General features: G+C 44.4%; 1 protein-coding gene across 2 annotated transcripts in view; it reads right to left on the bottom strand.

The window, feature by feature from the left end:
• The window catches only part of CRYL1 (crystallin lambda 1), a 72,180-nt gene that overhangs the window by 32,512 nt on the left and 23,913 nt on the right, over positions 1-15,755 (bottom strand). For both annotated transcript variants that reach the window (XM_079721776.1, XM_079721777.1), the window contains exon 3: positions 15,000-15,126. In XM_079721776.1, coding sequence (XP_079577902.1) covers positions 15,000-15,126 — 127 coding nt within the window. The remainder of the gene's footprint in view (positions 1-14,999; positions 15,127-15,755) is intronic.

Below are 15,755 nucleotides of genomic sequence, written 5' to 3'. Positions count from 1 at the left end.
TGCTAACCCCACAGGTCGTTCTCCATTGTAAGCATGACCTCTGGCATTTTTGTTTTAATTTATTTATTTTATTTACTTATTTTTGGCTGCATTGGGTCTTCATTGCTGCGCATGAGCTTCTCCAGTTGCGGCGAGTGGGGGATACTCTTCATTGCAGTGTGTGGCCTTCTCATTGCAGTGGCCTCTCTCACTGCAGAGCACAGGCTCTAGGCACGTGGGCTTTAGTAGTTGCAACACATGGGCTCAGTAATTGTGGCTCGCAGACTCCAGAGCGCAGGCTCAGCAGTTGTGGCACACGAGCTTAGCTGCTCCGCGGCATGTGGGATCTTCTGGGACCGGGGCCCAAACCCATGTCCCCTGCATTGGCAGGCGGATTCTCAACCACTGCGCCACCAGGGAAGCCCTGGCATTTTTTAATAGAAGAAAATTCTCTCGCCTGCATCTAATGCAATGACTTCCATCTCACGCCCAGTATAAAGCAGAACGCTGCCACATCTCACCGAAGCCTCTCTTGGTGTATGTGATTGTGTACTGGTCTAGAAATATTTTGGAATCTTGCAAAAGTAGATCCACTGAGGTGACCTTAGGTAGATGGAAGTCTGAAATTGACAAGTCACGAAACATTAGCTTTAACATGTGAATTTAAACACGACTCTATTGAGGAACTAGTCCATGCAAGGAACTTTGCCAAGAAATAGAACAAGAAGATGCAGTCCTTGCTTTTCAAGAAGCCCAAGTGCTGGTGGGGAACATAGATGCATGTAGCCATAAGAGAGCAGGCAATGTGCTGTAACAAAAAAGCAAGCAGAACGACACAAAGGCACCACACCAGCGGGCCATGCTTGTCCACTTACCCTGAGGACAAACAGACACTCACAGTGCCATCTGGTTGAAGTCAGAATACTAATGGAGTATCACAAACTGCTCTTAAGTGGAATTACTGGGAGAAAAAAACACACACATAATAACAGAAGGAACATTAAAATGTTCCTATTTGGCCTCCAAAAGGTCTCATTTACCACCACACCCCAGGGCCAGCACTCTGCCCAGCAGGGGATGTACAACGACTGATCTGTGGAGACTGTTCCACTTTGGCCATGGTAGACTGGATTGTTTGGACAAGCCCTCCTGCTGAGAACAACTTTTAAAAAGCTTAAAATGTATTATTTTAAAAATCAGTTTGAAGTTATTGGGAAGCAACCAAAGCAGTGAGGAACTGCAGGGCCAAGATTCAGGTCAAAGGGAAACCAGAGCTACAAGCCTCACATTTGACTCCACCTTTATCCTCAAGGTACCTGCTTTTTGCAGAAGCACACACAAAATGCCTGCAAAGATAAGCAGAGCTTTTTGCAGCTTTTTGCAGCAGTGAGGGAAAATCAGCACCCAAGGCAGTAACTGCCAGGACTTGTAGCTTGGACCCTCAAGGGCTGTACCCTAGGAGTAACAGGTACCAGCCTTCACACGCCTCAATTCATCACAATCCACGATTATATTAGGGACATGTGCCCCCAGCCTGGCTTTCTTCCAGAGAAGCTCCTCTGGAGGAAAAGAGCCTCAAGCAGAGCCTTAGCTTTTCATAACAATGTCTCACAAACAAACCAAAATAGATAGAGGAGCCTGGACTGGAAACCAAGAGAGAACACAGACTTTAGAAACAGACCCACAGGACAGCCAGAGAGTCCTGCTATCAGACATGTTAATAGCTATAAGGAATGTTTAAGGAACTAAAAGATATTAAATAATTTTACCGTATAACTAGAAGCCATAAAAAGAATCAAATGGAAATTCAACTGAAAAATACAATTAAAAACTTCAAAAGATGGATTTAAAAGCAGGTGAGACTTAGCTAAAGAAATAATAACTTGGAAGGTACATCAGGATAAAATATCCAGACTGAAGTACTGAGAGACAAAGGAATGGAAAATACAGAAAAGAACACAAGAAAAGCATGTAGAAATGTTGAAAAGTTCTAACATACGGGCAAGTCTAGTCCCAGAAGGAGGGAGGTGGGATAGAAAGAAATACAGAGACACCGAGAGGCAGAAGCAGGATATAAATAGACGATGAATTTCCAAAATTGATTAAAAACTTATTGTAAGATGATTATGATAAAAAGGACATCCAAAGAATGAGACACTATAATCATTAAAGCAAGCAAGGCTATTTTTCAGTATTTAGTGAAATAGAAAAGTACACCAGACATGATGCTAGGTGAATAAAAGTATAATATTCTTCCTTATAACTTTATAATAAATATACATAAAATCTTGGAAGAAAATACAGAGAATAGTAACAGGGACTCCATCTCTGGGCAATAGGCACACTAATCATTTTCTTTATTCTTTTTCAAGTTTTCTAATTTTCTACAATTACTGTGAACTACTTGCATACTCAGAAGAATGTTGATTATTGAAAGTAGGATATGATTTTGTATTACAGTAAGATTAAAATTATGTTGAAATATGTATTTGGAAAGATGTGCATAAAATATTATTAAGATTATAATCTTAGAGTGATGGCATTAAAAGTGATTTTTTCCCTCTATTTTTCACGTTTTTTATATTAGTTTTAAGGCAGGGCAATGTTTAAGGATGGTGTCAGGAAGTATAAAGAGTCTGAGCTTTTTGCTCTATTTGCAGGCTAGCAAGTTAACCTGCCACAGTTTCACAGATGCTCTTAGAAGAAGCAAGACTCTTGGGTCAGAGACAAAAGACTGTTACTGACAGGATGTCGGGCAGCATAAGCTTCGTGTTCACATCCCCCTCAAGTCCCACAGGGGTGATGCAAAGGGACCCAAGTGGATTCTGGGTTTGTGTCACAGCTTAGGGAACATAAATCCTTTACGACTGACTACAAGCAAGTGGACCGACCTATGCCCCAGGGGGAGACGGCAAAGTGGCCCTTTGCTCTAGAGGGAGACACTGTCTCTGTCTTCCAAGGCTGTGAGTTATTCGGGCATCCATGAAAAGCTAGTCCAGAATGAAAGGGCAGTCAGTGCCTCTACTCACAGGATGTGCAGAAACACAAGACCCATGGGGAATCATCTCCCAGCAGCCAGGTCCCCATGTAACTGAGAAAAAGTGTTTTCTGATCTCTTTTCCCATGTGCACTGAAAAGAAAAAAAGGTAACAAGTCTCACAATAAAGAGTGTTGCCCAAGGATGACTTTAAGAATAAATTAAGGGCTTCCCTGGTGGCGCAGTGGTTGCGAGTCCGCCTGCCGATGCAGGGGACACGGGTTCGTGCCCCGGTCTGGGAAGATCCCACATGCCGCGGAGCGGCTGGGCCCGTGAGCCATGGCCGCTGAGCCTGCGCGTCCGGAGCCTGTGCTCCGCAACGGGAGAGGCCACAGCAGTGAGAGGCCCGCGTACCGAAAAAAAAAAAAAAAAAAAAAAAAAAAAAGAATAAATTAAAATTCTATATCCGTCCTATACCTCTTGTCTAAGAAAGGAAAAGTTCCCCCCCACCGAAGATCTTAAAGGGTTTCACAAGCACTGACCATCCCCAGCGGTTTACTCATCTGGTAAAACAGTTGATGGGAACACATACCCCACCAACAGGTGTGTGTTTACTCAGAGCCTCTGGATTAACAAAATTGCAATTCTTCCTGATTTAACAAACAAAACAAAAACTTCTGAAGCCCTGACTCAGAGCCTTAAATTAAAAGGGGATGAGTTCTATTTTAAGAACCAAGGAGTAATTTACATAAATAAAGGAAGAGCATTACAGAAGAAATGATGGAAGAAATAATGGAAGGTAGCATAACACTTTTATTTTTATTCTTCTTAATTGAATAATAAGAATATTAATATTGAAGATTAAGAAAATTAATATTAAATTGAATACTGATAATATTAAAAAAGAAAAAACCAAGAACCGAGGCGAAGGTGTCTGCAGCTCTGTTTACCCACTGGTCATCAGTTGATTCGCTGGCCTGGCTAGTTTTCCCTTTCTGCTCACTGAGGAGACCACCTCCTCATCAAGCAAGACCCCCCTCTTCATCGCAGATGCAAGGACGTGAGGACAGTCAGAGCGCTGAGCGGGGGGCCTTGCCCTCATCTTACCCAGCCCCCTGTGCCATAAAAACACCTAACCTCGTACATCGTGTGTGGCTTCGGCAGTGTAGCACAGCTTTGTGTGTCGCACCACTACATTAACTTAGGCAAGGTCTTGGCTAAAGACCTCTAAGGCCAGCTCAAAGGCAGGCTCAGCTGGCCTGGTTAATAATGCCCACACATCTGCCCATTGTTTAATCCAACAACAGTGTCAGGAAAATTCCTTGTGACATTAAAATATTAAATATTTTAAAATATTAAAATATTGCTTGCTAAGTACAAAAAAAAAGTCCTTCTCTTGTGGCAAAACCATTTTATAATTTAGTGTTTACATTTTTAGCAATCATTTCTTTTAAGTCTATATATATGCCAAAAAGAGTAACCTGTGGCTGAATTTTTCTGTTCATGTTACAACAGCTTCTGGTGCTGAGAGCAAGCAGATTGACGATATTACTCCCAACGCAGACAGACACCCCGGCAAGGACACTATGAGGCCCACTAATTTTCCAATACTTAGGACCAGTCTCAGACATAAAGTTCTCAAAGTCCAAATGTCAACAAGAAATATCTAAGGGAATAATCGGGAACAATTGTGGTTCAACATCTGACTCATTCAATATGTGATACAAATACATCTTAATTCACTGAAATGACTGGAGACAAAAGCACAAAAAACCTACCATTACTGAAAACCCACTGTAGGTGGGGGAAGGGAACTGAAATAAAAACCCTTATCCCTGGGGGAGGAAAAGGAATGCATGCTAGGTGCCCCCCTTATCTCTCCCCTCCACCCCACCTCCCATCCCCAAGCCCCAGGGACACAGTACCTGCCTGAGACTAAGCCTTAATCAGAGCCCCAAGGAAAGACCCTTCCCCAGGCTATAGCAAGTATTAAGTAACGTAACAGAAGAACACTTCTGGGAAGGGACAGGGTAAGAACGTGGAAAGAGATCCCCTCTGAGGGCAGTGCAAAGGGAAGGCTAAACGATACTGAGGGAAAAAGCCCTCTGGCCAGCCAGTCCTCATCTTAAACACAAGGTATTGCTAAAGGAATTTGAAACCTGTATGCGCCAAGGGTGACTATAGCAATTTACAAACCTTAAAGCTTGCCCAACTCCTAACTAGATTAACTCAAATGCTCACAATAAAAGCCTCACAGGAGGAAAGGCATGCCAAATCCCAGGCATAAATCTGCTGTCCTACTCAGGATGTCTGGCTTTCAAAAACAAAAAATTGTGAGGCATACAAAAAAGTGCACACCCAGGAGACAAAGAGATCATTAGAACCACTCAGATATGATTCAGATGGTGGTATAATCTGACGTTGAATTTTAAATGATTAATACACTAAAGGCTCTAAATGAAAATTGTGGACAATATCATATGGGTAATTTTAGCAGAGAAATGGAAACTACAAGAGAATCTCAAAGAGAATGCTAAAAATGAAAAACAAAGGAACACAGATGAAGACTGCCTTCGACTGACTTATCAGTAGACCCAACACAGTTGGGAAAGAATCAGTGAACTTAAAGATCAGTCAAAGGAAATCATCCAAAGTGAAAAACAAAGAGCAAAAAGACAGAGAAGAGCATATAAAACATCCAAGACCTGTAGGAAAAATATCAAATGATCTAACGTATGTGTAACTGAAATCCCAAAATTTCTACAGACAGGGAATGGGGCAGAGGGACACATTCCAAGAAATACTAAGAACTAATGAAAGTCCCAAATCACAGAGGCAAGAAGCTCAGAGAACACAATGCTGGGTACATACCCCTCTTCACCCCCGAATCCACACACATCTAGGTATATTATATTCAAATTGCTGAATATGGAAGACAAAGAGAAATACTGAAGGCAGTCAGAGAAAAAGTCACATAATATATACAAAAACAAAATTAAGAGTCGCAAGACTTTTTCTGAGAGATCATAGAAGATGGAAAGTCATGGGGTGATATTTTTAAGTGCTGATAGAAAAAAAACCCGTTAACTCAGAATGCTATAGCCAGTAAAAATATTTCAGAAATATTTTCAGAAATGAAGAAACAAAAACTTTTCTGAGAAGAACAACAACTTAGGGAATTCATTCCCAGCCAACCTGTGAATCTATGAATAGGAAAAAAAATTTAAAGTCTGCAGGCAGAAGGAAAAAAGTAACCAGACAGAAAACTGGATTTATACAAAGAAAAGAAGAACACTGGAAATGGATAAACAAAGGTAAAATAAATGTTCTGTTTTCAATTGCTCTGAAATATAAGTGAACATCCAAAGCAAAAATAGTAGCAGTGCATTGTAATGGATTACATTAATTTATTTTCAAGTACTGAACCAGGCTTGCATACCTGGGATAAATCCCACTTGGTCATGATATATAATTCTCTTTGTATTTTTTTAGATTTGATTTGCTAACATTCTGTTAAGGATTTTGTTTTGAATTTTTGGATTTTATTTATTTTTTTATATACAGCAGGTTCTTATTAGTTCTGTTAAGGATTTTTACGTCTACGTTAAGGAGAGATAAGTCTTTCCTAGACCTCCTCCTACCTAAAATGTGTTTTGTAATAAAGACTGGATATAAAACTCTAACACAGAGACTTCCCTGGTGGTCCAGTGGTTAAGACTCCCCGTGCCCAATGCAGGGTGTCTGGGTTCGATCTCTGGTCAGGGAACTAGATGCCACATGCATCCCACGGCTAAAAGTCCATATACTGCAACTAAGAATTCCGCATGCCATAACTAAGACCCGGCACAGCCAAATAAATAAATAAATAAATATTAAAAAAAAAAAAAGTCTAACACTCCTCAAGTCACTGTCGAAACAACTGTGTTACATACGTATCCACCAGCCCCAGAGAAACATCTCTGCAGGAAGTAAAACAAAAGTGATCAAGAAGAAAATACTCGTGAAGGTTCTCCAAGGGAACTGTTAACGTCAATCAGAATTAACATTTAGACCAGATTGTAACCAGAGGTCACACATAATCACAATGTGATTAAGAAAATCGGAGTCAAGATTTAAAAATCAGAAATAAAAATTCCAACTTCTCACTTGCCTGGTTAACGTGAAAAATCAGAAGGTCCGGGCCACTCTCGGTGTCCTTCCTGGGGCTGAGTGCCACCTGTTCCTGTTGGAAGGACGTCAGTGTCCCTGCCCACCTGAGCTGGTCTCTCTAACTCTGTGAGGACAGCTGATGTGGAAGCGAGTTCACATGAAATGCAACATGCATCCAATTCTTGGATCATGGGAAAATACATCGCTAGGGCCTGTGGCACTAAACTGAGCCAGAGACCTTACATTCTCTTCTAGCTCAGAAATCCAGTCTGATACGAGAAGCTAAATCCTGACCTAGCACTCACTACACGTGTAACCTTGGTCAGTTTGGTTCCCTGGTCTGTAAATGGGTATTCACCCCCCACACACACACAAGGACTGCAGGATGATCCCTCTTTCCCGGGCTTTGCTCCGTGCTGGGCGCTGCTCAGGTGCTGACACAAGAGGCGCTGCTTTAATTCACAGACGCTCACGCAGGTCTCAGGACAACGGAGCAGCTGTACGATCCGCCATCACCTCACTTTACAGAGGCCGAGGCCGAGGCACAGAGAAGCTGGGTAAGGCAGTCCCCCTCCGACGCCGGACTCTTCAACTTCCTGGACACCGAGTCAATAATTCTAAAGGTCTTTTCAAAAAGTTACAGAATATTTTGATTCATTCGTTTGCAAATGAACTAGAGGAAGAAACTCAAAGCACCAAATAGGTCAAGGGTTAGATAAAGCTGTGTCATCTTCTAATTTGCATTTTTTTCCTTAATGGTTCTCACGTTGGAAGATCTCTTACAATCAACGGCATCGTCAATATAGTGTCATACAGCACATTCACAGATCATTCACTCAAATATATTCCCCAAGGTTTGGAAACAAATGTGCCAGCAGAAGCACAGTGCAAGGCAGAGGCTTGGTCAAATGTGCAAAGATAAGTAAAACAAGTGGTTATTTCCCTTTAAACAGTAACCAAAAGGGCAGGCCCTGCCCAGGGGAACAGCAGGGACCATGACTAACTGATCCAGTTCAGGGCCAGGGAGGCTTATGCTCCAGACCAGCTGCCCAACGGAAAAACAACATGAGTTATGTACACAATTCTCAGTTTTCTAGTAGCCACATTAAGAAAGCAAAAAGAAATCAGTGAACTTAGTCTTACCAACGTACTTTACTTAACTGAATATACCCAAATATTGTCATTTCAACATATAATTGGCACTAAAAATTATTGAGATCTTTTACATCCTTTTCTTTTTTCCTTAGTAAGTCTTTGAAATCCAGTGGGGGTTTTACACCTGTGTCAGTTTGACCAGCATTGTTTCAAGTGCTCCAGCCATGCAGGGCCTGCAGTTGCCACACGGGCCAGGCGGTTCTGGGTCCAGGGACACCTGCTAACAAAGTAGCAACCAGCATCCATTCTGCCAACAGTTACAACCAAAATTCACAGTGCAAATCTCTCAAAAGCCACTTTAAAAAATGTGTTCAGGGACTTGGTGGCGCAGTGGTTAAGAATCCGCCTGCCAGTGCAGGGGACACGGGTTCGAGCCCTGGTCCAGGAAGATCCCACATGCCGCGGAGCAACAAAGCCCGTGAGCCCCAACTACTGAGCTTGTGCTCTAGAGCCCGCGAGCCACAACTACTGAGCCCACGTGCCTAGAGCCCGTGCTCCGCGACAAGAGAAGCCACAGCAATGAGAAGCCTGCGCACCGCAATGAAGAGTAGTCCCTGCTCGCCACAACTAGAGAAAGCCCATGTGCAGCAACAAAGACCCAATGCAGCCAAAATTTTTTTTTTAATTTTAAATAAATAAAAAGAAACTCTGGTATTTCCTGAGCATTTCAACCCGTACCTGGTACGTGGTAAGCACTTTGTATACCTTTTCATTTAATTCTCAGAATAAGCATCTTCACGTATTACCCATGTTTTAGAAATGTGAGAGCTGATTTGCACAGAGCTGAGAACTTGCCAAAGCTCGTGTAACTAGGAAGAAACAGAAGCGGGACCTGAACCCATGTCTGTCGGCCTCCCAGGGCCGGGTCTTGACCACTACACCCTCAGGTGCCCCCAACGAACCTGCCAGAGAATCCTTGTGTTTTATTACCACGAAAGTAATACATGTTCATTGCTGAAAATTTAGAAAATATGACCAAGGAAAAAGACAAACCTCACAAAGCTCCACCTCCAGGAGATAATCATTTATTGGCACCTGTGTTTTTCCCCAGCATTTTCCCTGAAAAATCAGATCACTGCACAAATTGGTTCACCTCTGCAACTTTCCAGCCATTGTAGCAGAAGTTTGTTAAGACACACGGTGCTTAGATTTACTCAAGAAGAAAATGGGGCTTCCCTGGTGGTGCAGTGGTTGAGAGTCTGCTTGCCGATGCAGGCGACGCGGGTTCGTGCCCCGGTCCGGGAGGATCCCACATGCCGTGGAGCGGCTGGGCCCCGTGAGCCATGGCCGCTGAGCCTGCGTGTCCGGAGCCTGTGCTCCGCAATGGGAGAGGCCACAACAGTGAGAGGCCCGTGTACCGCAAAAAAAAAAAAAAAAGCAAGGGAAACCTCCTCTTGTCAAGAGACAAAGCAGTCAACAGAATTAGACTCAGAGATAATCCACATGTTAGAACTATCAGAGAACTGAAAGTAACTATGACTCAACATGTTAAATACTCTAGTGGCAAAGTGAACAGATAGATGCTTTCAGCAGAGAGATGGGAACTATTATGAGCCCCTGCCTCCTGGCGTGCGTGCCCTTGTGTGGGTCCCACCCGCACTGCATAGGCCTGACCTGTGTAAAATGGCAGCACGTGACTTTGGAGGCCAGCTTTCAGCATGTGCTCTCTGGCATCACTCGTCTGGGGGAAGCCAACTACCATGTCACGAGGACATTCAGGTAGACCCACGGACAGGTCTACACGGGGAGGAACCACAGCTTCCTATCAATCAATTTGGCAGCCATGTCAATGATCCATCTTGAAAATGAACCCCCCAGTCACACCAGGTCTCAGACAATAGCCACTATCTACCCTGGCCAATACCTTAACTGAAACATCAAGAGACCCAAAGCCAGAACCACTCAGCCAAGGCACTCCCAAGATTATATATGTTTATTGTTGTTTTAAATTACTGTTTGGGGTAATCTGTTATATAGCAATAGGTAATTAATACAGTCTCATTAGTAGACTCTACAGAGATGAAGAAATACTCAATGAAACGAAAGATAGGTCAGTAGAAATTACCCGAACAAAAATGCAAAGAGAAAAAAAGCTGGGAGAAAAAAACCAAAACAAAAGAGAACAGAGAATCCAAAAGCTCTGGAACATCATGAACTACTCTAATATACATGTAATTGAAATCGCAGAAGAGAGAATGGGTACCAATAAAAAACTTGAAGAGATACTGGCCAAGGTATTTCCAAAACGAACATAAAACCACAGATCTAGCAGAAATTGGGGCTTACGCAAAAAAATGAAGAGTGCTGGAACAGTGAAAATGCAGGTAAATATAAAATTTAATTTTAATTGCTCTAAATGTTCGTTGACTGTATGAAGAAAAAGCAGCAGCTGTATTCGCTGCTACAGGATGTGTAAAAGGAAAATCTATGACAACAACACAAAAGACTGAGGAGCTGGGAGTATGCTGTAAGGTTCTTACACGACACGTGAAGGTAGACCATGCCTAGTTAAAAAGGAATTTCATAAATCCTATGGCAATCACCAAAAAAATTTTCAGAGGTATAAATAATGAACAATCATGGAAATAAAATGAAATGATAAAAAATATTCAATCTAAAAGCCAGCCAGAAATAAGGGTGAGGAGAAGAACAAAAAACAAATGGAAAACAACAAGCAACACAGTAGATTGTAATCCACCACATCAATAATTACATTAACTTTAATGGACCAAAACATGCTAATTAAAAAAGTCTTGGGACTTCCCTGGCAGTTCAGTGGTTAAGACTCTGCTCTCCCACTGTAAGGGGCACAGGTTCGATCCCTGGTCAAGGAACTAAGATCCCACATGCTGTGTGGCCAAAAAATTTTAAAAATAAATAAATAAAAAGTCTGTAGGATAAAAGCTCAAGGCCCAACTATATGCCTAGTTTGAACTAATTGAGAAATGAATCCATAATTACGGACGTCAACACTTTTCTCTCAATGTTGGATAGAATAAGTAGACAGAAAATCTGTTAGGATAGAAAAGACCCTAGACTTCCCTGGTGGCACAGTGGTCAAGAATCCGCCTGCCAATGCAGGGGACACGCGCTCAGCAACGAACACCAAACACAGCCAAAAAAAAAAAGATTAGCATTTTCTAAATTTTACAGGTAAGGTTCAGATGCAAATTCTCACATGTACATGGATAAATATCATTTTTACTTCTAGATCTCGGCTGCTGTCCTGCTTGTGTAAGGTAAGTCCACTTAAAGCTCATACAGGGCTTCCCTGGTGGCGCAGTGGTTGAGAGTCCGCCTGCCGATGCAGGGGACACCGGTTCACGTCCCGGTCTGGGAAGATCCCACATGCCGCGGAACGGCTGGGCCCGTGAGCCATGGCTGATGAGCCTGCGCGTCCACAGCCTGCGCTCTGCAACGGGAGAGGCCACAACAGTGAGAGGCCCGCATACCGCAAAAAAAAAAAAAAAGCTCATACATAATTCCATGACCATTCCCAGGGCTCCTACCAGTTACCTTGATCTCAGGTCTGAAATTCCAGAGGTAAGATGAAGCCTCTGTACCACAGCTAGTGAGCCTGAATGCTCTGTAACAGCCAATGCATTAGACGGGCTTTTCAGAATAAACTTATTTTTCCAGCACGGTAGATTCTCTTGCCAGGCAAGATTTGATTTCAAAATTGCACTAAGTTCTAGAGATTCAGGTTCCATTCTTGCACGCTCCCACATTTCAGCAGAGTGTTAGGAAACCTTCTGACCCAGGCTCCCCCCCGCTGGGGTTTGGGTAGAAGACAAACTGACCACAAAGAACTACGCTCACATTTCTGGGCTGTGGCCCTCGGGACTCAGTAAATCCCACGACTGGATGGTTTGTGGTGGAAGCGTTGTTTGTATTAAGTCACATGCTCTGCCCCCTGACTTTGGACAAGTCACTGAAGTAATGATCATTTTCTTTTTATTAAAAAATAGTCTCCAAGTAGCCTGGATTAATTTTTCTACAATGAGAATTTTTCCTTTTATAATTGGGAAAAAGGGAGCCATAAAGAATTGCTAAGAAGGGGTGGCTAGCAGGAAGCCTCCGGGCAGTAAGACGTGGAGGTGCCATGAGGCTGGCAGGGAGCGGATGCAGCCATGGCCTTGGCCCTTCAGCTTCAAGGTCATTTTTATTTATTTATTATTTTTTTAAATTAATTAATTTATTTATTTTTGGCTGCGTTGGATCTTCATTGCTTCACGCAGGCTTTCTTTAGTTGCGGTGAGCGGGGGCTACTCTTCATTGCGGTGCGCAGGCTTCTCACTGAGGTGGCTTCTCTTGTGTGGAGCACAGGCTCTAGGCACGCGGGCTTCAGTAGTTGTGGCTCGTGGGCTCTAGAGCACAGGCTCAGTAGCTGTGGCACATGGCTTAGTTGCTCTGCGGCATGTGGGATCTTCCTGGACCAGGGATCGAACCCATGTCCCCTGCATTGGCAGGCAGATCCTTAACCACTGCGCCACCAGGGAAGCCCCAAGGTCATTTTTAGATGGAAGGTTCTCTCAGGTTAGATATCACATGATAAACATAACAGTGTTTTTTTAAAGTCCAAAAATTGTACCCCTATCTTATAGAGACAGGAAGGGAAGAAAGGTTGTAAAGTCCTAAAGAAAAACCGTGATGCAAAATTCTATTTACAGTATAATGTTAAGTATGTTAGAGAAAGAGAGAAAATAAACAGAAGAAATGGAAAGAAATACAAATACAGGAAAGTACTAAAACATTTTTGGAATAATGGACCTGAGTAGGATTCTCCCAAACTTTCTTTATTCTTTAAAATAAAATTTTAACATCCCCAGATTGTTAGAAACCTAATATAACTTAACAAACACATGGTATCACATCCGGCAGGTTTTGACTGGGGGGATTTATTTTCTCATTTGTTTGGAAAACATAAGGTGAAATTAAGATGCATTAGTTGCAGGTTTCCCTGGTGGCGCAGTGGTTGAGAATCCTCCTGCCAATGCAGGGGACACGGGTTCGATCCCTGGTCCGGGAAGATCCCACATGCCGTGGAGCAACTAAGCCCGTGCGGCACAACTACTGAGCCTGCGCTCTAGAGCCCGCGAGCCACAACTACGGAGCCCATGAGCCACAACTACTGAGCCCAGGAGCCACAACTACAGAAGCCCATGCACCTAGAGTCCATGCTCTGCAATAAGAGAAGCCACCGCAACGAGAAGCCCGCGCACCACAACGAAGAGTAGCCCCCGCTCGTCGCAACTAGAGAAAAGCCCGCGAGCAGCAACCAAGACCCGAGGCAGCCAAAAATAAAATAAATAAATTTTTAAAAAAAAAGGAAAAGAGGCTCAAGTCACTTAGTGAAGACAGACGCCAAGTCAGGCACCGTTAAAAGTCTGAACGAGTGTTCTGTGAAACGTCACATGTTCACATGTCAGGTCACATCATACGTGTCATTATAAACTTTCATTTCCGTCCTGTAAATATTATGTAGCAAATTGACCCCAAAAAGGAATTTATTGATGTTCTCATTGGAGGCAACGGAGCCTGGCCTTGCGTTAGGGTCACCTGATGTGACCACGACGACCCAGGCATGGGTGTCCCACCCTCGCCGGACCAGGACGAGGTGTCGGGTCAGGAAGCCGGAGAAAGGCCCTCAGCTGCCCAGTGCAGGGTGGGTGGCTCGAGGTCTGCTCTGGAGCCCTCGGTCCCCCGTCCCCTCGGCCCTGCAGGGGGTCTCTGCTGGCACCACGAGCTGCACAACCTACATCCCCCTCCTCCAGCAGGGTCGCAGAAGAGAAGACACTTCCCTTAAAAACAAGCTAACCAAAAAAAAAAAAAAAACAAGCTAACCCCGTGCAGACCCTCCTCTGCGGGGACCGTGCTGGGAGGACCCCTGGGCATTCGGGGCCACGTCAGGAAGGCTAAGCAGTAACGCCGGGGCCCCTCAGAGCCCTTGGTGTCACGAGATCTGGGTGGAAAGACCAGGAGGAGACGGGGAGCTTTGCTGTGTGAACTGGAGGAGCGTCAGGCCCTCGGCCTCCGGACCAGGAAACGCGCTCGGGCCCCGGGTTTGCTCCCACATTCTCAGCTCAACCATCGTCACAGAGCAGATGAAACATCAGCACTGACTGGACAGACAGTGAGGGGCTCCGGAGCGAAGCCCGCGTCAACCCTGGGCAGTAAGTGTCACATTTCAGAAGCTGGGGTGACACCGGGGTCTTAGTGGGTCAGGAGCTGCTTGTAGGCCCGGGTGGGCTGGACCCTGCGAGGGCACCGAGCTGCTCCCCTGGCCCCGAGGCCACCTCCTGCTCGGCCTGGAGCATCCTTGGCGGTGGGAACAGGGCCCCCAGAGAGCCCGCTTTTGCTGAGTGACGTTGTTGGAAGAACTAAATGCAAATGCCACAAGAAATGAAAGGGTTTCTTTTGGGTGATTTCTTTAAGCTTTTACACAGTTGCATATGAGAACAAGAACATAATCTCTCATTCAACTAGAAGAAAAACAAAATAACAGTGTTAGCTGTCCAGAAAATGTATTTTTGCTCAGCATTCTAACACCCCTGAAAGATAACACTGTCCCAGGGGTTTGACGAGAGTCCATGTACCAGGCGGTTAAAGACAGTGTTTCCTGTCACGTGAACGGCATCCTGACCTGCAGGTACACGATGCCCACCCCTTCCATTGCCTTTGACCCAAGGAGCTGGAAGGCTAGCTGTTCCAGCCCCGGCGGGCAGGTGTCCCCACTCACCTGGACGTGCAGGGCGCCCTCTACTGCCTCCCGGATGTCGGAACAACTGCTGATGAGTGACAGCTGCTCCTCGGCGCCCAGTGAGCCTTTCAGGGAGCCCGACTGTTCCAGCAACTTCATCTCTTTTCTGGAAAGCAGTGCAGAGTGAGCCGTGAGTATTCGGAAACAATTCAAAATCAAACAGAGGTCTGCGTTACTCATCAGCAGGGAAATGCAAATCAAAACCACGGGACGCCCATTAGGATGGTGACGGTGAACAGAAGAGAGAAGAAACCAAGCGCTGGCGGGAATGTGGAGAAACAACCCTGTGCACCGCTGGCTGGAATGTAAAAGCTGCAGCCAGGGGGGCAAATGTCCGGTGGTTTCTCAACAAGTTAAAAATAGGACTATCATGAACCGGCAACTCCACTTTTGGGTGTACACCCCCGAAAGCTAAAAGCTGGGACTCAAACACGTATTTGTACCCCCGTGTCCATACCAGCATTGCTCAGGGGCCAGAAGAGGGAAACAACCCAATGTCCACAGATGGATGAATGGATACACAACCACACAATGGAACGGTACTCAGCCTTAAGAGGGAAGGAAATCCTGACACAGGCTACACTGAAACGCAGCAGGACGCTATGGTCCCTGCCCCCCATGTCCTCAGCCTGCCCTTTGTCTGTGAAAAAACTTTAGCCAAAGAATAAGTTTAATCAGAGAAGTGAGAAAATGCAGAAGCAAAGGAAAACAGTCAAAGGAGACCAAAAAATAATA

This window comes from Hyperoodon ampullatus, assembly GCF_949752795.1.
Source record: "Hyperoodon ampullatus genome assembly, chromosome: 16".
NCBI lineage: Eukaryota > Metazoa > Chordata > Mammalia > Artiodactyla > Ziphiidae > Hyperoodon > Hyperoodon ampullatus.
Note: the sequence above shows the minus strand (reverse complement) of the source record. Positions and strands in the feature narration are given on the sequence as shown.